General features: G+C 43.6%; 1 protein-coding gene across 2 annotated transcripts in view; it reads right to left on the minus strand.

Moving 5' to 3' along the window:
- The window catches only part of CLDN10 (claudin 10), a 125,963-nt gene extending 102,572 nt beyond the window's left edge, over positions 1 to 23,391 (minus strand). Inside the window, exon 1 of one of the 2 annotated variants that reach the window (XM_012769739.2) lies at positions 22,997 to 23,391. In XM_012769739.2, the coding sequence (XP_012625193.1) occupies positions 22,997 to 23,210 (214 nt within the window). In that variant the 5' untranslated portion in view covers positions 23,211 to 23,391. The remainder of the gene's footprint in view (positions 1 to 22,996) is intronic. The other variant, XM_012769740.3, reaches the window with a different exon arrangement.
- Between the last annotated feature and the right edge of the window lie 361 nt (positions 23,392 to 23,752).

A 23,752-nucleotide genomic window follows, 5' to 3' on the forward strand; every position in this document is an offset into this window, starting at 1 on the left:
GAGCAAAGAATGCAAAAAAGATCAAGAAAGGAGAGAAGAGATGAATAGACATCACTGCATAAATATTGCTTCTCCATCTGTGTTAGATTGCATGCACCTGTCCTTGTAACCAAGCCCTTTGCCAACTCCTTTTCATCATACCCTCATGAGAAGAGAGAGATCTCTGTGGATACACCTACTTCCACAACTGCTTCAGGTTTTGCTTCTCAATAGGTCACCAGAAGAGCACACCCCAGGACAGGGTCAGAGACCATAACTATGTGCCCAGCTGCCTCTTCTGTTTGGAAGGGATCTTTACTTGGAAACAATTCATATGCCAGGCTACTGGCAACCCCGGGGAAACAGAGCCAGAAAATGATATCTGGTAACTGGGAGGAACCAAGCTAATGTCTAGCTACAGAGTATTTGAAACTAGAGTGGGAAACTACAGAATAGAGCAGACAGTTGTAACACCAGGGAATCCCCCTACATCAGTATGTCATTCACCAAGTACAAAGTCAAACAGACGGCCGGGCGTGGTGGCTCACGCCTGTAATCCTAGCATTCTGGGAGGCCGAGGTGGGCGGATTGCTCGAGGTCAGGAGTTCGAAACCAGCCTGAGCAAGAGCGAGACCCCGTCTCTACTATAAATAGAAAGAAATTAATTGGCCAACTAATATATATAGAAAAAACTAGCCGGGCATGGTGGCACATGCCTGTAGCCCCAGCTACTCGGGAGGCTGAGGCAGGAGGATCACTTGAGCCCAGGAGATTGAGGTTGCTGTGAGCTAGGCCGACCCCACGGCACTCACTCTAGCCTGGGCAACAAAGTGAGACCCTGTCTCAAAAAAAACAAAAACAAAACAAAGTCAAACAGACCATCAAGACTCTGTCAGTTACCAAGAACGTACAGAGCACAGAGCCCAGACACCTTGTTCTAGTCCTCCCTGAGTTTTCCACACCTGGCTTCTCAAAAGAAAAGAGGATCCAGCCAGGTGCTGTGGCTCATGCCTGTAATCCTAGCACTCTGGGAGGCTGAGGTGGGCAGATCATTTGAGCTCAGGAGTTTAAGACCAGCCTGACCAAGAGTGAGACCCCATCTCTACCAAAAATAAAAAAAATTAGCTGGGCATGATGGTGTGAGCCAGTAGTCCCAGCTACTCAGGAGGCTGAGGCAGGAGGATCGTTTTAGCTCAGGAGTTTGAGGTTGTTGTGAGCTAGGCTGACACCACGGCACTCTAGCCGGGGCAACAGAGTGAGACTCTGTCTCAAAAATTTAAAAAAAAAAAAAGAGGATCCGTTTACATACAATCCATTTACATACATGCAATGTAGAAGATAGTTGTTCCATCTGAAGCAGATTTTCTGAGCTTGTGAAACTCTAAGGACTTAACTCGACTCAGCAAATATTTTTGAGCACTTATTTATGCTGAAAACTAGAGTAATCTCCAGATATGTAGATAGACTAGGAATCAGATTTGCCCTCATATTGCAGGTTTAAGACATAGCCCTGCTCAAGAAGCAGGGAATGAATAAATGGCAATAGTAGAGGTGGCCACAAGATGGGTGCAATAAAATGCTACTGGAAGACAGAGGAACAGGAACCAAGACAAAGCAGGAGGAAGTGCTTTTGTGGGGGAACGTGATGAGTACTGGTTTGGGACCCGTTCTATTTATGGGCTGGCAGGGACTCCACTTGTCTTACGTGTATTCACATCAGCTCTGTCTTTCTTTCTTTCTTTTTTTTTTTTTTGAGACAGAGTCTCGCTTTGTTGTCCAGGCTAGAGTGAGTGCCATGGCGTCAGCCTAGCTCACAGCAACCTCAAACTCCTGGGCTCAAGCAATCCTCCTGCCTCAGCCTCCCGAGTAGCTGGTACTACAGGCATTCGCCACCATGCCTGGCTAATTTTTTCTATATCTATTAATTGGCCAATTAATTTCTTTCTATTTATAGTAGAGATGGGGTCTTGCTCAGGCTGGTTTCGAACTCCTGACCTCAAGCAATCCGCCCACCTCAGCCTCCCAGAGTGCTAGGATTACAGGCGTGAGCCACCGAGCCTGGCCAGCTCTGTCTTTCTTCTTGTTCCCCTTATGCTATAATCTTGCCTGCAAATTTAAATCTCCCCTGAGGAACAGAAACAAGAACTTGTTTTTCTGTGATCTGCCCTCACAAACCAAGCAAAATGCCTTATGCAGAGGAGATGCCTAATGGATATTTGTTGCATGAAAATGGATACAGATTCAAATGCTCTTTTTTTTTAAATTTCATATTCTTTTTTACTTTTATTTTTGTTTTTCTCTGCAGAAAAGTCAGATTCTAGGGGATCAAATGCTCTTAATGGAGGTTTTACCTTTGCTTCTTGCAGTTCCTTAGAGGAAAGTGGGCTGGGGAAAAAGAGTAGAGGTGGGAAAGGGGTAGGGAGATCTACGGGGACAAGGAGCAGACAGATGTAAAAGGTAAGAAAGAAGTGTTAGCACAATCTAGAAATAAGTTATCTGGGAAAGTAAGGAAAGGGAGTAAAGATGGCAAGATGATCTACGTGTGCAGACAGCAAGTATAGTACCTTATACTTAAAGGATGCAAAATTAAAGTTTAACCCTAAATGACACACAAATTTATTGCTCCTGACATCACACTAAATAAAAAAACTCTTCCAGTTGTTCGTGTACCTGCCTCTGACTGTTTGGCCTGATGCAGTCATTTTTATTGCACTGGGTAGCACCAGTTTTTATTACCAAACCAGGGGCTTTCTGCTAAGTCATCTTCAAGTCTAACTTAGCTTGCACGACCTGTGGTTTTGTAATTAAATTAAAATCGCAGGATGTTTTGGATTAGGAGAATCTTCCTTCAACCAGGTCCAAGGTTAGCAAGAGAGTGTGACCTGTCTGGAATAGAATTCCCTCATCCAAAACATCCGGAACATTTCACTGGATTAATTTGTAACTCACTGGGAGATTTTTGGTCCAATTTGCTAAAGATTTTCTGTCTGTTTCCATTCCTCTTTTCAATTCAGGTCAATATGCATTTATTCAACTTTCTTATTGAAAATGATATGAAAAGTGTTACTGAGTCCAACGAATAAAGAAAATGGCAGATAAAATGCAAGCAAAGGAAGAAACGTAATGAGTGAATAAATAAGTTCATTCATGAATAAAGAATTTATTCATGAATAAATAAATTCGTTCATCCAACAAATGAACTTACAGAGCCCTTATTTTTACAATGCACTAAGCTAGGTAAGTACCTGTGCAATATAGAGAAAAATATAAGCTACAGTGCCTGTTCTCTGGGAATTTAGAATTTGGTTTATTTTTATAAAAAAAAATTTGTCGTTGGACAGTTTAAGTCAAATTTATATTGGTGTTTTAATTCAATCAAAAACTTCACAAAGAAAACCATGAATAATTTCCTTCAACCTTTAAGAAGAGGTTGAATATTTTCTGCGAAACAAAACCACTTTGCACCACTGAATAGGATATGCGTGTTGGCTACACAGAATCCTGTGGTCATTAGCCATTAGGCTGCAAGAAGAGAATTTTTAAAATATTTTTTCCCAGGCCAGGCGCGGTGGCTCACGCATGTAATCCTAGCACTCTGGGAGGCCGAGGAGGGAGAATGGCTCAAGGTCAGGAATTTGAAATCATCCTGAGCAGGAGCGAGACCACCGTCTCTACTAAAAATAGAAAGAAATTAATTGGCCAACTAAAAATATATAGAAAACATTAGCTGGGCATGATGGAGAATGCCTGTAGTCCCAGCTACTTGGGAGGCTGAGACAGAAGGATTGCTTGAGCCCAGGAGTTTGAGGTTGCTGTGGGCTAGGCTGACCCCACGGCACTCTAGCCGGGGCAATAGAGTGAGACTCTGTCTCTGTCTCTCTCTGTCTCTGTCTCTCTCTCTGTCTCTCTGTCTCTCTGTCTCTGTCTCTCTGTCTCTGTCTCTCTGTCTCTCTCTGTCTCTCTCTGTCTCTCTCTCTCTCTCTCTCTCTCTCTCTCTATATATATATATATATATATATATATATATATATTACCATTAGAGGCAGTAAGAAATAGTACTTAGTGCAATATATCAGATGTAATTTTTCTTTGAGCATTGCCTTGAGCTTAGGTAGCTTTAAAAGGCATTATCTTTAGCAAAAAGTAATTTATAAGTAGGACCAAAAGTTCATATAGTTCTGAAACATATTGAGAAAATGTCCATTTAATCCTTCCATGCCCCAACCTTGGCTCCTTGTTTGCCAAACTACAGTTCTTTGAGATTCAATGAAACAGAAGTATAGAAAGCAACAGAAATACCATGGGGAGTGTTACTGAAAGGATTCAAGGACGTGAGGCTGATGAACATTCACACAGAAAGGATATTATTACAAACATGGCAGCATTAAGATCTGTCCCCTACTGCCCCACCTCACTGCTCTGCTCCCACTAGAACCTAAGTTCCATGAGGACAAGGACTTTGTCTTGTTTTCTGCTGTGTCTCCAGTGCCTAGAAATAATGAATATCTGCAGAATGAATGAATGAATGTTTCTCATGTACTGGATAAAAGAAATGCTGGATCCAGTGCTGAAAACCAAAGAAAGAGAACTTCCTTGCTCTATCAGTAACTCTTTGATCCCTGACTTTCCTTCTAATGTACTCCATCCACCCATCCACTCCTCCATCCATCTATCCATCCATCCATCCATCCTTCCATCCATCCATCCATCCATCCATCCATCCATCCATCCATCCATCCATCTATCCATCCATCCATCCATCCTTCCATCCATCTATCCATCCATCCATCCATCCATCCATCCATCCATCCATCCATCCATCCCTCCATCCATCTATCCATCCCTCCATCCATCTATCCACCCATCCATCCATCTATCTATTCATCCATCCCTCCATCCATCCATCCATCCATCCATCCATCCATCCATCCTTCCTTCCTTCCTTCCATCCATCTATTCATCCATCCATCCATCTATCCATCCAACTATCCATCCATCTATCTATCCATCCATCCCTCCCTCCATCCATCCATCCATCCATCCATCTATCCATCCACCCATTTATTCAGCATCTTTCACTGAACATCTCTTATTTTCCTGGTATTCTGCTACTTGTTGCATTTATAAATATGAAAAAGAGAAAGTTTGAGGTCTCAAAGAGCACATGATCTCAGTTCCAGGAGAGGATTCTGAGAAAGGAAAGGTAAGAAGAAAAGAGAACTCATTCCAAATATGAAAAATAAAATTAGCAGTGCCTCTGAATAGGGAGGAATTATAGAAAAAAAAGGTAAGTGAAGTGAACTGTGACTTGACTAAGGTAAACTGTCCATCACAGAGTAGGTCAAGGAGCAGGAGTTCTAATTGTACTCCCTCAGTCCTGGGAGTAGAGGACCATAAGGCTGAGCTTCTATGTTGCAGATGACAGACTTACTGGGGAAAAAAATTAAAAAAGAAGCTTGGCAGGGCGCGGTGGCTCACGCCTGTAATCCTAGCACTCTGGGAGGCTGAGATGGGTGGATCGCTCGAGGTCAGGAGTTCGAAACCAGTCTGAGCAAGAGCGAGACCCCGTCTCTACTATAAATAAAAAATGAAATTAATTGGCAAACTAATATATATAGAAAAAAATTAACCGGGCATGGTGGCGCATGCCTGTAGTCCCAGCTACTTGGGAGGCTGAGGCAGAAGGATTGCTTGAGCCCAGGAGTTTGAGGTTGCTGTGAGCTAGGCTGACACCACGGCACTCACTCTAGCCTGGGCAACTAAGCAAGACTCTGTTTAAAAAAAAAAAAAAGAAAAAGAAAAGCTGATGGAGTTTGAGGGTGAGGTGTTGTGGAACGCCGAAAGCCAAGCGTAGCCCTGTTGGGTGGAGAGTGAATTCTCTCTGCAGACAAGAACATGGAGGAGATGAGGAGAGAAGTATAAGTATTGCTAGGGAAGCTGAAAGATGTTTAGGGAGGGGGCCCCTGGAAAAGTCTAGAATTTCTGCCTAGCTTCCATTCAATGGAGCCACAGATGTAAAGATGGCAGCGTTTGTTCCCACAGGCCGGTATAGTATGGAGTATAACTTTTGCACAGAGGAAAAATAGAATAAAAGGCATGAGATATAAGAGAGATTAAAAAGTAAAAAAAAAAAAAAATTGCATGCTGACTAAGGGAACAATCAACATTTATAAATAGGAAGAGAAGACCTGTAAACCTGAGTTAATAATAAAAAGTAATGACAATTATTTTTAGAAGCTAAGAAAGCACAGTTGAGTTGGGGGGGAGGGGTGTGTGGTCAGGGACAGAGTAACTCAGAGAAAAATCCTGACAGGAAGAAAATTCACATAGAAAATAACTTATTGTTAGAAAATTGTTTCCACTTCTCATCTCAACCATTTGAGCTTAAATAAATAAATAAATAAAGTAAGACATGTGAAAGAACAACTATTTCCAAACCAATCATCCTCAGACACGTTTTGTCATAGAGATAACCCAATGGTACCAGGCTATCTCGAGAAGGTTATGGCTCACAATTTAGTCTGCTTTCAGTGAATGGCACTTTATGTTTACCTTGCACTTTTACTAAATTACTCATGACATTCAGAAACTTGAGCCCTCATAGAAATGTCCATGCAGCCCAACCAGTTTTCTGAATCCAGCAGATGAGGAGCTGGAAGGTTCTTTTTCTGCTGACTGAGGTCACGCGTGGCTGGATGATTTATGGACAAGACCAACAACTACATCCCTATCTCAGATTCATTAATTACCAAGGGAGGGACTCAGCCCAGAATCACCCAGAAGATGGAAAGTCCTCAGAGAATGAATCTGTTCAAATAATCAGAGCCTAAAAAAAAAAAAAAAAATTCGGATTTTTCTCAGGGGCAGCTTTCAAATATTTGGCTGTTTTCTGCTGCCCAAAGGGAATGCTGTGAATGGTGCCTGAGATTTTTCATGATGTTAACATCTGAATGAAAGGATTGTAGAAGGAAAACAAGACCAGGAAGAAAACCAGGGGCCAAGGAAATGTCTCAGATTTCAAAAGGGTATGTTTCAGAAATTGCCGTTGGTAAGCTTGGTAGCAAACCCCAGATAAATTCTAGAATAGATTATTAAAGAGATGCGTTTGAGCCCTTAGAAAGAAAAGGTTCTCTCTGGAGAAGCAGGGTGAGTCTCTAAGAGCAAGAAATTCATATTAAATATTTTTGTTTGATAAACTGACTAGGATGTTTTGCAACGTCTACCACACTATGCTTTTAGACAAGAAGGTAGAGCACGTGCTGACAGCCACCGAGATAGACTCCATGATGGCACCAAGGAAGGCAAGTCTGGAAAAAGTCTCCATGCCCTACGGTTCGCTCCCTGCTCTTATTCATTCAACTCAGCCAATAGTTATTCACTAATTCCACATACACTCATTCATAGAACACGGATTTTATGCAGGGTGTGCATAAGGTTATGCACGGAAATAGGAAGAAATCATCAAATCCTTGTCCTAATGGGGCTTATAATCTAGTGGTGGCAAAGGACAAGCACACAGGGACCCAAAACGCAAGCCAGAGTAACAGAACCACAATGACAGAAGTACCAGGTGCCATGGGGACTAGTGAAGACAAAGATCCCTTCTGGTTAGAAGATTTAAAAAGTCTTAGCTTGGCCGGGCGCGGTGGCTCACACCTGTAATCCTAGCACTCTGGGAGGCCCAGGCAGGTGGATGGCTCAAGGTCAGGAGTTCGAAACCAGCCTGAGCAAGAGTGAGACCCGGTCTTTACTAAAACTAGAAAGAAATTAATTGGCCAACTAAAAATATATAGAAAAAATTAGCCGGGCATGGTGGCGCATGCCTGTAGTCCCAGCTACTTGGGAGGCTGAGGCAGCAGGATAGCTTGAGCCCAGGAGTTTGAGGTTGCTGTGAGCTAGGCTGATGCCACGGCACTCTAGCCAGGGCAACAGAGTAAGACTCTGTCTCAAAAAAAAAAAAAAAAAAAGTCTTAGCTCAATGCTTCTAAAAAAAAGAAGAAAAAAGAAAAAAGGCTTTGCATGACAGATGTCATTGGAGGCGGAGTTTGCAGGAAGAGAGAAATGCAGGGTGCTGAAGTCAGGCGTTTGCCTCTAATGGCACGAACAGAGGCCCAGAGTGGGAAAAAGTTAAACACAGAGTCCAGTCTGACTGAAGCGGGGACTAACAAGGACAGTCAGGACGGTTCCAATGCATCTTCTTGCTGGGAGCTGGCATTGCTGGGAGTCCCTGACAGTGACAGAGCCTTTGGGCTCAGGACTTACACAGTCTGACGTTGGAATCCTGCGATGACCACTGCCTTAGCCAGGACACTGAGCAGGTTATGTCCCTTCTCTAAGCTCGATTTACCGCACCTACAAAATGGGCATGATTATAGCACCCAACAAGAAGGATCACTATGGGGATCAAATAAGGTTTTTTTTGTTTGTTTGTTTGTTTTTTGAGACAGAGCCTCGCTTTGTTGCCCAGGCTAGAGTGAGTGCCATGGCATCAGCCTAGCTCACAGCAACCTCAAACTCCTGGGCTCAAGCAATCCTCCTGCCTCAGCCTCCCGAGTAGCTGGGACTACAGGCATGCGCCACCATGCCCGGCTAATTTTTTCTATATATATTAGTTGGCCAATTAATTTCTTTCTATTTATAGTAGAGCTGGGGTCTCACTCTTGCTCAGGCTGGTTTCGAACTCCTGACTTTGAGCAATCCGCCCGCCTCGGCCTCCCAGAGTGCTAGGATTACAGGCGTGAGCCACCGCTCCCGGCCCAAATAAGGTTTTATGTGCAGTGGCAGGTGCAGAGAGTAAATGTTCGCTCAATGCAGCAAAATAAGGCCCAGAATTAAACTGGAGGAAGCTCTGCCTTTGGAAGGTCTTACCTGGCAGTGCTGTACAGCCTCGATTAGAGCAAGTATTATAGAATAGCAGAAAATATTTCTTTCTAGTCTTTGATCCCAATCTGATTCAGCAGGGAGAGCCTGGAGGCTGAGCCCGGGAAAGCAGGAACTTGAGCGGGAGACAGAGCAAAGCTCCCTAGGGGGAGAAGGGAGGGACCGGCAGCCAGATTCTACAGGGCTTGGCACTGACTGGGAGTGAGGTCCGAAGAAGCAGCAGGCGGGCATTATGTGACTCCAGGTTTCCAGCCTGGGTGACCAGGCGATTGGAGAAGCTGGAAAGGCAGGCGGGGGCTGGGGGAACAACAAAGCAGACAGCATGAAGTTGAAAAGGAGAGAGGCTTGGTGGAAGCATGAGGAGGAGAGAAATGCCCTGCCCCCCTCCTGAATGCAGCTGGGGGGAGAGGGAGATCTCTGAACAACCCCCCTCGCCCCCCAAGAATCCCACAGAGACCACAGAGGATATGCACAAGGTCACGTTCAAAGTGGTGTTGAAAGGCTCGAATTGTGAGCTGGAGCCAACAACAGTAGCTGACTCCTATATTGACTCATTTGCTCTTTCTCATAAGGGAGATAATATTATTATCTTCATTTTACAGGTAAGAAAACTGAAACACAGAGAGGTTAAGTAACCAGGCCAAGGTCACACAGCTGGTAGTGGGAGACCTGGGATCTGACCGGACGTCATGCTTCAAGGGCTGCTCTGGAAGGAAAGAGGGAAACGGATCACTGCGGGAATTTACGATGCACCAGACCTCAGCTTTTACCCAAGGGAGCACTGAGGAAGCCGGGAGACCCGGAAGGAAGAAAGATGATTTAAAGTACGTCCTCGTAGACAAAGATGATGGTGTGATGGAAGGTCACTTCTAGGCATCCATGGGCCTGAGAGGCATTTGGGGCTGAGGCAGGAAGCTAGATTCTCTGTGCTGACGCCTGCTCCAATATGAGCCACACCCGACCACGGCAGGCGAGCTGCAGTCTCCAGTTGTTCAGTGTGTCGCAGTTTTCACTGTCGGTGTAAACCTTGGTCTCTATGTCTGTCTTTCCCTCTGATGACTGTTGTGTGTGATGTGTGTGAGGCGTGTGTGCGTGTGTGTGTGTGTGTGTGTGTAGTCTGCATGGCAAAAAATGTATGTGCTGAGTATGTGTTGACTATATGGCGAGTGTGTATATTTGTGTGCGTTCGCGCGCGCGTGTGTGATGTGCAGCGTTGTCTGCATACAAGTGTGTGGGCACGCACGGTGCATGTGTGTGCATGCGTGTGCCTGTGCGGTGTGAGCGCTCTAGTGTAAATCTGCATAATGATTGTAGGTGGAATTGGCGCGAAAGCTGCGTGGCTCACCACCCTGCGCAAAGGCAAGCCCACCCCAACACTCCCAGGAGGGGCCTGGCAGCCACAGGACGCAGAGGCAGAAAGAGCGCCCCCAAGGAGAGACTTGTCGCTGCGCCCCCAAGGAGAGACTTGTCACTGCGCCCCCAAGGAGAGACTTGTCGCTGCGCCCCCAAGGAGAGACTTGTCGCTGCACCCCCGCAGACGCCCGCGGGGGCCCCCTACAGGCCAGCTGTGGAGCTGCCGCCGGGCGGCGGTCCCTGGGGAGGGCGCGCTCGCCCAGGCTGCGCACCTGCCAGGTACTGCTGTCGCCCGCAGCCCCGACTTGACGCTGGGACTGGGGAGTCATTAGGACAACATGGGCATTTTTCCAGATGAAATAAAAGGACACACACACATTATCACCCCTTTCCCATTTCCCTGCAAATTCTCACAGCTTCAGACCTGTTCCATAGTTCTTCCCAAGGCTCCAGGGTGAGAGAAAGCAGGGTCTGGGGAGGGAGTAGGACCAGAGGGGCGAGGGAGGGGACGTGCTGACCACCGGGAGGCTCGGCTGAGTCCGGAGCGTCGTGTTCAGGACAGGCACTGAGCGACCAGGCCGGATGGGATGAAAGCATTAGGAGGGTCATAAGACAGATCTACTGCCTGGAACCCGGACATCAGCCACCAGAAAAAAGTGAGAGGTCTCAGGTCTGGCTTTAAACAGGGGAGCCGGCGTCTGCTGAGCTCCAGGAGCCGGAGGGCTGAAGCAACACGGTAAGAACACAGGGCCAAGGCGCAGTGGCAAGGACTGCTCTCAACCACTACCCCAGACAGCCCCTGTAGGGGACACCTTTGCATGAGCCTTACTGGACAGGCCAACAATGTCCCCAAGATGGGACTGGCTCAAGGCTTACAGGTGGAAGTAACCTCCAGAACTTCTGGCTGGAGTAAGATAAGAAAAAATTGTCTTCCATTGCCAAAAGTCCACATTTCATATTCTAGAGAAAATCAGTCTTCCAATAGGATGGCTGTTCTGGGTTTTATGTATGGATTATATTTGGCGCATATAAATATCCACCCAAACTAACTCAGAAATATCCACCCAAACTAACTCAGTTCAAGGGAGGACTTGCGTCACATCCCCGCCCCCCCCCAGCTCTGTGCCTGGATTTAGAAGTCACCATTCCCTCTCTCAGCAAGGGTTAGATGTCACATGCTGTGGGTTTGCTTAGGCTCCCTCCGAATATCAATTAGAGATAGAGAAATATATATTTATTATATTAATTCTAACATATGGTAACACATAGGTTTAAATATAGTATTAACATAACCTCTATATTATAACATTTATTACTTTAACTCATGGTCCTTTCTAGCCTGTGAATATCTCCAGAGCAGAGACAAGGTCTTTTTATTGCTGTGTTCTCAAGTGCCCCAAAAGATTGAAGTCAATATGCAAATCAAGAATGTAGATTTTATTTTAATATTCCTCTTTCTTTTTACATGTCCACAGAATCTTGGATCTCTCACACTGGAAATGACTTGAGAGATAACCTAGTCTATCTTCCCATCCAGTGCAGGAATTGCTCCTACAACTTTTTTAGCAGATGATCACCAACCTCCTCTGGGTACTTCCAGCCAGTTCTTTGTGAGACAGCCTGTTCCATTGTGGGGCAACTCTCTTCCTCCTACTTACCCTCCTCTAGAATCAATGAATATGGTTTATGTTCATGCCCATTAAAATATTGTGTGCTGGGGGCAGGGGAGGGGCATGGGCAATATATGTAACCTTAACACTTGTACCCCCATAATATGCTTAAATAAAATAAAATATTGTGTGCAAGACTAGAACTATGCAATTTGACTACAGAGTATTGGAGTGTATTACCCTCTTAATTTTGTTATTCTTATGCTAATAACGGCACCTAAGATTGCTTTAATCTTTACAGCTGCCACATTTTCCTGTTGGTTTGTATTAAAGTCTAAAAAGAACAGTTTTTTTAAAAAAATTAACCTCACTGAAGTACTTACCTTGGGTAGATAAAAGAAAAATTAACTGAGTCAAATTATTCTGTCTCACTGTGTGCAACTGACTTTTCAAAGCCAAACATTAAGTTTAGAATCTGATTGCTTCAAATCTTGGTATGTATTAGAAAAGACCATACTAGGAGAAGGGACTGGAACTTATTTGGGAGCTGCTTTGTGACCAGCTTTCTCCATCCCACTCCATCCCAGCAGGAACCCTCAGATGCATCCTGACCCCTGTCATTCCAATTGTACCTCTGAACATCTTCCTCTCTGTTCCCACTGCTGTGCCCTTCACTAGAGTTCTAACAGGAAATACTGCAGGGTCTTTGTCAAGTGCAAGTCCCATCAGGTCTTCTCTACTTAAAATGTTTCATAACATTTTAAGCTGGGCATGGTAGTGCACGCCTGTATTCCTAGTTGCTCAGGAGGCTGAGGCAGGAGCATTGCTTGAGCCCTGGAGCATGAGGCCACAGTGAGCTACCACACTACTGCACTCGACCATAATGTTCTGCTTCTTCAAGACAAAGTCTGGATCCCTTTGTACAGCCTACAGTCCCTTTGAGAACTCCCTTTATCTACATCTGCAGCCTGAGCACCCCCCGCCCCTGTGGATGTCTTGTGTACCCTGTTTCCCCGAAAATAAGACCTACCCATAAAATAAGCCCTAGCAGGATTTCCAAGGATTTGTGCAATATAAGCCCTACCCCGAAAATAAGCCCTAGGGATGGGCGTATCTGCACAACCCATGCATTTCATCATGGAGCAGTAAAGAAAACAAGCAGCCCTTCTCATCGTGACAGCTACTATCCCAGAGGTGACCGGAAAGGTGCGGGCAGCCCCACCAACAAGGTGGGCACCCCTGTCAGGTCCCGGCCATCCTGTGTGTGCTGCAAGCTGAGGCTTTGAGGGGAAAATAACACATCCCTTGAAAATAAGCCCTAGGGTGTCTTCTTGAGGAAAAATAAATATAAGACCCTGTCTTATTTTCGGGGAAACACGGTATTTGAAATTCCAGTTATGTACTTGCTGCTTTAAGGCCTTTGCTTGTAAGTGCAGGCACTGCTCTAACTGCTGTACACAAATCAGCCCATTTCATCCTCATGGCCACCCTCTGAAGTAGATAACATTCCCGTTTTACAAGTGGAGGAGCTCGAACGTTAAGCATTCTGCCCAGGGTCATGCAGTTAATAAGTTGTGGAGCTGGACGACTCCCATAACCTGAAATGCCCTCCCTTCTTTTCTCCTTGGCAAACTTCTGCCCATCTTTCGAGATGGTTCAAGTGCCAGCTCTTCTGAGAAGTCTACCTACCTCCTGAAATTAGCCGCTATGCCGGGCGCAGTGGCTCATGCCTGTAATCCTAGCACTCTGGGAGGCCGAGGTGGGTGGATAGCTCGAAGTCAGGAGTTCAAGACCAGCCTGAGCAAGAGCGAGACCTCGTCTCTACTATAAATAGAAACAAATTAATTGGCCAACTAATATATATAGAAAAAATTAGCCGGGCATGGTGGCGCATGCCTATAGTCCCAGCTACTCAGGAGACTGAGGCAGAGGGATTGCTTGAACCGAGGAGTTTGAGGTTGCTGTGAGCTAGGCTGATGCCATGGCACTCACTCTAGCCTGGGCAACAAAGCGAGACTCTGTCTCAAAAAAAAAAAAAAAGAAAGAAAAGGAAAAAAATGAAATTAGCCGCCAGATAGCACTGTCAGTCTGGGCTAACTGTGTGCTAAATGATTGCCTCCATCTGAGCAGCCATCATCTGGGGAGAGACCTATGTCCTATTCCTCACCAGGTCCCCAGACGCTATCTTCGGCACCAGGAACCTAGTGAAAGCTTTGAAGAGACTCATTAATGAATAAATGAATTAACCGTTTACAGGGTTCCTTTTCCAGCTGTAATATGGCATCATAGCAATTTGCCAAATTACCAACCTTTAGTAATCAATTTTTCCTGCAATACACACAAAAATCTGGCAAAAAGTTCATTGTAGACCAGCCGACTCCTAAAAATCAGGCCAATTATCCCAAGTTCAGGTAAGAGCAATGTAGCTTTCCGTAATGTACATTACCTAAAATGCACAGTGGCAGGAAGTTTTAAAAGGACTAAGATCAGCATACTGTTTGCTCAGATGTCCTTTGCGTACGTCATCTCTTTTAGGACGAGACTGAGTCAATGAGGGGGAAACAGGATCTGTCCCAAGGAGACAGTACAGTTGACTTGCCGCATGTACGGCCAGATGGGCAGCAGCAGGAGAGGAGCGATAAATCCTGTGAAAGATACGCTTGAACCTTTTCTACACTAAATATTCACCATGAGAAAATCAGATAAGCCTGTGAAACCCTAAAGGAGAGAGGGAACAGCAAAACCCACGCCTTGCTGCCCTACCTAGGGGAACAACACCAAAGATCCAATATCTGCATTGTATTAACTCTCTTTTCTTATTGTCTGTATTTCTGATGCTCTAAGCATCTGGGATCTGGCTGACTGGGGGGAGACGGCCCCTACAAGCACACCTTTTATATGCAACCCAGCAGCCCCACCCACCTCCTTTCTCCAGAGCTCACACATCAAGCACATACTCCCCTGCCCTGATCGCCAGGCCAGGCAACCAGACATCCTGGAACAGCCCCACACTCCTGAGTCTGCTGAAATTATTCAAACTGGCCAATCCTAAAACTACTTACCCTGATTACCCTGCCTCGCCCATTCCCTCCCACAAAAATCACGATCAAGGTTCTTGCTTCTAGGGATCTATAAGTATAAAAACTTCTTTCTGAGCTGGTCACTGTGGCGCATGCCTGTGGTCCCAGCTACTTGGGAGACTGAGGCAGGAGGATCGCTTGAGCCCAGGAGTTTGAGGTTGCTGTGAGCTAGGCTGACGCCACGGCACTCTATCCTGGGGTGACAGAATAAGACTCTGTCTGCATAATTAAAAAAAAAAAAGAAGAAGAAGAAGAAAAAAAGAGAAAAAGAACTTTTTCCTTTATGACAGCCATTTCTGTCTCTGTGTGTCTTACCATACCTGATTAAAACAAATCCTAGGTACATTTTAAAAGACATACTAGTCTATGTCATATAATAAAATTCTTTTCTTTGATCTTCCCCCCAAGCTTTTGGAGTATATAACTAGATATCATTATTGTCACCATCATTGTCCTACAGAGAAGAAAAGAAAACAAAGTGAATTCAAGGGATGTATCCAAAGTCAAACAGAAAGTTTGTGACAGAGCTGGGACTTAAACACAAGCTTAGGGGCTAGTTTTATTTTTTTTATTTGTATTTTTTTAAAAATCTTTGATTTCTCTAATTATGATTTTATTTACCTTCTTTTTGAGCATGTGGAATATAGTTATAATTATTTTAATGTCCTTGCCTGATTCTCTCATCTATGTCATTTCTTTTTTTTGAGACACAGTTTCACTCTCTTGCTTGGGCTAGAATGCCATGATGTCAGCCTAGCTCACAGCAACCTCAAACTCCTGGGCTCAAGCGATCCTCCAGCCTCAGCATCCCAGGTAGCTAGGACTACTGGCATGTGCCACCATGCCTGGCTAATTTTTTCTATTTTTAGTTGTTTGGCTAATTTCTTTCTATTTTTAGTAGAGACGAGGTCTTGTCCTTGCTCAGGCTGGTCTCGAACTCCCGAGCTCAAGCAATCCTCCTGCCTTGGTCTCCCAGAGTGCTAGGATTATAGACGTGAGCCACCACACCTGGCCATTGGGAGCTAGTTTTAAATGCTGAATATTTTCCCAAAAAGATTTATAAAAGACCATACAAAGTTATGACTATGATCTCTGTCAAGTTTTGGTTGCTTTGCATATAAAATGTAGACTATGGGCCAGGCACAGTGGCTCATGCCTGGAATCCTAGCACACTGGAAGACTGAGGCGGGAGGATCGCTCAAGATCAAGAGTTTGAAACCAGCCTGAGCAAGAGCAAGACCCCCGTCTCTACTAAAATTAGAAATAAATTAATTGGCCAACTAAAAAAATATAGAAAAAATTAGCTGGGCATGGTGGCACATGCCTGTAGTCCCAGCTACTTGGGAGGCTGAGGCAGGAGGATCACTTGAGCCCAGGAGTTTGAGGTTGCTGTGAGCTAGGCTGACACCACAGCACTCTAGCCCAGGCAACAGAGTGAGACTCTCAAAAAAAAAAAATGGAGACTATGGAATATCAGTCTTTTGGATAAATAAAACAGTGTATATGAAAGCACTTTGTAAAATGTACAGTACAGTGTATGTGCATTTAAAAACCACCCAAACCAGCAATCTCAGGTTACACAATCAAAGTCATCACTACTAACGTGGGAGCTAACTTATTATCATGATAGCGGCCCAAGATGTGCCAGGAAGTATTTCACGTTATCATTTCATTGAACCCTGACAACAACCCCATGATGTAAGTAACATCGGCCCCAGTTACAAATGAGAAGATCGAGTCTATGAAAGGTTAAGTAATTTTCTCAAATTTGTGTGGTTAACTGGAACTATGAAGAGCTACAGTTCAAACCAATATATTAAACTGTCTGTCCCAAGTCCTTTTTCCCAGTCCTCAGGGCTAGGAATATTCAAGTAAACATTTGTCCTTTTTGATGGCCCAGCACACAAACACGCCCTGGGCGTGGTGGGGACCTGCCTCCCCTGTGACACAAAGAACAGACCCACATCTCTGATTAATGAGAACCTGACTGAGAAACCCAGAGCGCTCTTGCCTTATCTGCTATAGCAAATCCCAAGCACACACTATAGTCCAAGAGCACAATACCCTTTACGTCATGACAGTTATGACATAGGGCATGCAGCGAAGCCACAGAGGCATGCTTCCATCAGGTTTTGCATTCTAGGAAGCAGCTGCTGCAGTCCTGGATGGAAACAAATAGTTGGAGCAGAGTAATGGCCACCTTTGTACAGTTGAGATGGGAACTTTCCAGGCATTGAAAGAGGTGTTCATGGTAACAATGGCTACCATTTATGAACAGCCTTCTTCATGTATGAAGCACCTTGCCTGTCTCATCTCACTGAATCGCCATTTAGCAGGCAAGAACATTGACACTCAGAGAGTTAGTCACTGTTGAGTTCACGACTCCTAAGTCCAAGCTCTAAACAAAGATTTCTCAAACTTTTTAATGTGCATGTAATATTCATATTTACATTTATTTTACATATATTACATTGTAAAATACTATGTATGTTGCCATGAATATTACAATTTATCTTTTCATTTGACATTGTCACTTCTAACTAATCGAACAAAAGTTATTTTATTCTATGAGATTTGTCCGGAAAGTATGCAGCCATTGTTAATATAATGAAAATACATTACACGGCTGGATACTGTCTGGACAGACCTTGTATTTCTGAATATTCTGAGAGCCAAGAAATTTCAGAAGCTCAGTGTACCTTGTATGCAAATCTTCATTATTTGTGACTAAGAAGCATATTGATATTCTCAGATCTTCTATGGATTTGCTCGTCAGTAATTCTTGCAGATACTTTGTAATGAATACAAATAAAACCACTATGATTTCATACTTTATAAAAACTTTTAATGTGCATAGGAGACACTTGAACATCTGGTAAAATTGCAGATTCTGATTTAATAGGTCTGTGGGAAGGGCCTGAGATTCTGAATTTCAAGCATGCTCCCAAGGAATATATAGGCTGCTGGTCTGTGGACCACACTTCAAGAAGCAAGGCTCTAAATTATTGTGCTTCTTAAATCCCATCATAAAAAATACTTATGCGGGCACGGTGGCTCATGCCTGTAATCCTAGCACTCTGGGAGGCTGAAGTGGGAGGATTGCTTGAGTTCAGGAGTTCAAGACCAGCCCAAGCAAGAGCGAGACTCCATCTCTATTAAAAATAGAAAGATTAGCCGGGTGTTATGATGCCCTCTTATAGTCCCAGCTATTCAAGAGGCTGAGGCAGGAGGATCGCTTGAGCCCAGCAGTTTGAGGTTGCTGTGAGCTAGGCTGACACCACGGCACTCTAGCCCAGGCAACAGAGCCAGACTCTGTCTCAAAATAAATAAATAAATTAAATTAAAATAAAAAGAGCCAGAATGTGTCTGCCAGGTTGTAATCCAGCGATCTTCCTTTCGGTTGCCCAAACACATTTCCTAACTCACTTCTCGACTCAGCACGCTCCAGCCTTCCTCCAGGAATACAATTTTGCCCCCATCATGAACTATCTCTATCATTTTGTTCATTCAGTCATTTCCAGACATATATCCAGAGCCCACCATGTGCCAGGAGCACAGGATGAACAAAACAGATCAAGTGTCTGTCCCAAGGCGACCACAATTAGGTTTCCTCCCTCCTCGCAGCACTGCTTCAAGAATGCGGCCTTCCCCTTCAGAAATCACTGCTGCTCTCCCTACTAGGAGAGAGGCTTTACTTCCATAGTTGGAACATCCCTATTACCGTCGATGTTAGAGAAAAACAAAACTCAGATCGGGTGCCGTGGCTCACGCCTGTAATCCTAGCACTCTGAGAGGCCAAGGCGGGAGGATTGCTCCAGGTCAGGAGTTCAAAACCAGCCTGAGCAAGAGCGAGACCCCGTCTCTACTATAAATAGAAAGAAATTAATTGGCCAACTAATATATATAGAAAAAATCAGCCGGGCATGGTGGTGCATGCCTGTAGTCCCAGCTACTTGGGAGGCTGAGGCAGGAGGATTGCTTGAGCCCAGGAGTTTGAGGTTGCTGTGAGCTAGGCTGACGCCACGGCACTCACTCTAGCCTGGGCAACAAAGTGAGATTCTGTCTCAAAAAAAAAAAAAAGATGCCAAATGTTTAGAGGCTTAAAAAAAAAAAAAAAGAAAAAGAAAAACAAAACACAGCAAAACAGGAGACCTACCCTACAGTAGACTTTGTGTCTGAAGACAGCGAATTGGCTTTGCATTTTGACCAAGAAGCTTTCATGCCGCAATGAGGATTGAATTGCTGGTGCCCCTGTTATGTTGTCCTGAAATTTATTTCACAGTGTAGTTGAAGGTGGCCTGTATTTTTCACAATAGCTATGAATGCTCTTTGCCCCAAAAGCTGTGTGCTTACATCAAATCTTTAAAGGATGTAACTACTATTAATCCAAATGAAGCCCTAAAAAACTGTGGCTACCCTGGGGCATCCAAAAGGGTTAGTTAGCTATGAGAAGGTATGACTCCAGCAATGAAGTTATGTAACCAGCAAGGGAAAAACAAACAAACAAAAACTCTTGACAGTTTATAAAGACTTTCTGCTTTTCTTTCTTAGAAGAGGCTTAATCTGGCCCAAGTCTAAGATTTATCTCACATTTACAATGCAGGCTTAAATAGTTTATTATTTTAAAAGGTGATGTAACCATTTATTTTCATTCTTCATTGACTTCTGAGTTCTTTTCTCAATTTGAAATTCTTGTGTTATTTGAGAGATTATTGGCATATATAACTTTCCCAACTCCCCCATTGTTATGTTTTCAAACAGGAAAAAAGGAAAAACAACCAGCAATGGCTCCACGAGAATAAGGAAGTCCAAATCTGTGAGTCCCATTTCCTCTGGAAATATGAATCAGCGTTCCCGATACTGAAAATAGATACCTGCAGTAAACTGTCTCTTTCATAAAGATTTCTATTCAGGCCGGGCGCTGTGGCTCACGCCTGTAATCCTAGCACTCTGGAAGGCCGAGGTGGGAGGATTGCTCGAGGTCAGGAGTTCGAAACCAGCCTGAGCAAGAGCAAGACCCTGTCTCTACTATAAATAGAGAGAAATTAATTGGCCAACTAATATATATAGAAAAAATTAGCCGGGCATGGTGGCGCATGCCTGTAGCCCCAGCTACTCGGGAGGCTGAGGCAGGAGGATTACTTGAGCCCAGGAGTTTGAGGTTGCTGTGAGTTAGGCTGACGCCATGGCACTCACTCTAGCCTGGGCAACAAAGTGAGACTCTGTCTCAAAAAAAAAGATTTCAATTCAGGAGGAAGAAAGTGGAAAGATTATGTTAATTTTATATGTTCTAATGAAAGCATTGTCAGTGGACAAGATTTTTCAAATTGTCTCTTATGTGCAATATGCAGCAGGTATAGAATAAATTACACAATCAATAAGCAAAATGAACCTTACTTTTAAGGTTACTTACTTTTTGAGGTTGGGAGATTATTTGGACCACCATTAATACTATATTTTTTTAATTTTTACAATTTTAATAAATTTACATATTTTAGTTGTCCAGCTAATTTCTTTCTAATTTTAGTAGAGAGAGGGTCTCTCTCTTGCTCAGGCTGATCTCAAAATCCTGAGCTCAAATGATCCACTCGCCTCAGCCTCCCAGAGTTCTAGGATTACAGGCATGAGACACTTCGCCCAGCCCATTAATACTATTTAGTAATAAAATTTCTAACTTTGTGTTTTCTTTTTTTTTCTTTTTCTTTTTCATGGTCAGTTCTTACACAGAATCTTTTTCCCTTTTTTTTTTCTTTTTTTTTTTTTTTGAGACAGGGTCTCACTCTGTCACCTGGGCTAGAGTACAGTAGCATCATTGTAGCTCACTGCAACCTCAAACTCTTGGGCTCAATAATCCTTCTGCCTCAGCCTACCTAGTAGCTGGGACCACAGGCATGTGCCTCCACACCTAGCTAATTTTTCTATTTTTTGTAGAGAGAGGATCTTGTTCTTGCTCTGGCTGGTCTCGAACTGCTGGCCTCAAGCAATCCTCCCACCTCTGCCTCCCAAAGTGCTGGGATTACAGGTATGAGCCACCTTGCCTGCCTAACTCTGTGTTTTCTAAGATGTGTTTGGGGAAGTAGCCACTGAAGTCAAACAGAAATCTATCATGGTTCTAAAAACCACTCTGGAGCTACAGTTGAACACATGATTTTCACAATAACTGTGTTTTATTAAGAAATAGAGAATGGAATGTATTAAGACAAAACATTCTTTAAAAAATATAAAACCAGTTATAAAACAAAAGAAAAACCAGACTTACCACAGGCCACATCTTCTACTTGCTGCCCAAGGTGGGAATGGGCCTGGAGGGGCCCACAGGGGAAGAGCGACCACAAGAGGCGCAGAATGACAACAGTCTCCACAAACACTTCTCTTTTCCCTTAAAAACTTTCCCTGTTTCTAGGGAAATTTTCTATAGCAGAAGGAATGGTTTTGAAATACCTCAAAATCAGTTTAGAAGGTGGGACTGAAGAGAGACATAGCATTGATACCTCGAATGGCTACTTAGGAAAGTACATGTTATTTGAGGCCCTTACTGAGGTATCCAAGCTTGAACGTTCCTGTTGATGGACATTAGAAAATCCCCTGGCTTTAATTAAGTGTTCTCCCTTTATTCCTTGGCACTCCCCGTAGACTAATGATGTGCATACTTGACACAAAGTCCCATAAAATATTATGCTTTAGTAACTTCTTAGTTAAAATTTTATTTCATTTTCTTTACTGGGGCCAAGGTACAGTTTTACCCCTTGATTATGAAAAGTCTATATTTTACAAATAAAATCCGGGGCAATTTTGAACAGAATAAACCCACAATTGTGGCATATTTATAAATGTATCAGATTCGCAGGACTGGTTCTCTTCTGCAGGGAGAACTTCCTCTGCTCTGTCTGTGGAGTAGACTTGCTAACTTTCTATAGTTTCTGAATCTCATTTTCGCTTCATTAAAAAAATAATTTTGCACATGGCAGAGGCAGACAGTGATTCTCATAATGACATAGAAGTAAATAACAATTACTTCCCTATAGGTATTCTGAGGTATGAAAATATCTTTTATTTTAAATGTTTCCTCTTTAAGATACATATACTTGGCCGGGCGCGGTGGCTCACGCCCGTAATCCTAGGCACTCTGGGAGGCCGAGGCAGGTGGATCGCTCAAGGTCAGGAGTTTGAAACCAGCCTGAGCAAGAGGGAGATCCCATCTCTACTAAAAATAGAAAGAAAATAATTGGACAACTAAAAATATAGAAAAAATTAGCCGGGCATGCCTGTAGTCCCAGCTATTTGTGAGGCTGAGGCAGAAGGATCACTTGAGCCCAGGAGTTTGAAGTTGCTGTGAGGTAGGCTGACACCACAGCACTCTAGATTGGGCAACAGAGTGGGATTCTGTCTCAAAATAAATAAATAAATAAAATAAAATAAAAATAAATAAAAAATTATAAAAATACATATACTTGTAATAGAGTTTCTAATATACCCAAAGATGAAAGTTTGCCCCACATAGTTTTAAAATAAATAAAACCAAGCAACAAAAAGGGAAAGTTCATGGCATTTTCTTTCTCTTTACTTTTTTAATTTTCTTGCTGTTATTTTATCACGAAACACTATTTTAAAAGAAAGATGGGAATACTCTGAAAATAGAATTCCTTCCCTTATCAGGAATTTAGAACAAACTATGATTTACACACACACACACACACACACACACACACACACACTGAGTGGGGAGAGGAGTTTAAACCAATGAGAGCTCTTTCAACACAGGGTAGACGACACATCAAGATTCCTCCATAACCCAAGGCAAATTGAAATGGGCTTTTAAAACAATCTAGCCACCTCCACTCTTTCCTTTGGAGTCTATTATTTGCATTGGGTATTTCTAAAAGACTCATAAGGTTGTTCTTAAATATGCCTTTTCAAATGAAATTAATGATTTAATTTTTTTTTTCAACCCATATGCATGCACCCATCCATCCTAGGCAAATCCTGGCATTTTGATTCAGCACTCAGTCTTCCCAGAGTTAACAGCTACCTCGGCGTGGCTGGGGGGCAAAAGCAGCATTTTCCTTCCACCCCAAACAAAGCCATTGTATTTACCTTCTACTTTGAAGATAGTAAAATGTGGCCGGCAATGGAAAGAACCCAACGCGTTACCTGCGCAGTTCATCCACAGACCCTGGTAGACCCAAGTGGCAGTTACCACGGAGGATGCGCGGGTGGTGACTTTCCACTCATTGGACACTGTGGCAGCTACGAGGGCTCCGAATCCCCCGACACCAAACACCAGAGCCGGGATCTGTGCCCTGGACATGTCGCTCAGCCTTCTCCAGGGACGCGGTGCAGCCCGAGCGTTCCGATGGGCTAGGCATGCGGCGGACAAATAACACTGGGACAAGCGTTACAGGCAGCGGGTGAGGGTAGGTGACAGTCTTTCATGCTCAGATGGCCTGGGGAGGTGCAGGAATTGAGGATAGAGTACGATTTACCAATGGCATTTTAAAGATGGCCTAACATAATCTCTCTAATTTCCTACATGGATATTTTCTAAAATTTAGTAGATGAATTTTAAACGTTTTGATTTGGCAGATTTTTTTTTAACCTGGCATCATAGTTAATGCTTAATTTTCTGTAAGCCTGAAGCTTAACGAACCATGCAACTACCAGATATTACAAAGTACAAATTATACAGTAACCGTTAAGGATTATTTGACCAATTGCTTTTATGCTTTTGAATCTTTACATAAATGGAATCATATCGTAGGTATTTCTTCTGTAACTTATTTTTTCTTTTCTTTTCTTTTTTTTTTTTTTTCTTGAGACAGTATCTTGCTCTGTCACCCAAGCTGAAGTACA

The sequence above is a fragment of the Microcebus murinus genome, chromosome 13 (genome assembly GCF_040939455.1).
Source record: "Microcebus murinus isolate Inina chromosome 13, M.murinus_Inina_mat1.0, whole genome shotgun sequence".
Lineage (NCBI taxonomy): Eukaryota > Metazoa > Chordata > Mammalia > Primates > Cheirogaleidae > Microcebus > Microcebus murinus.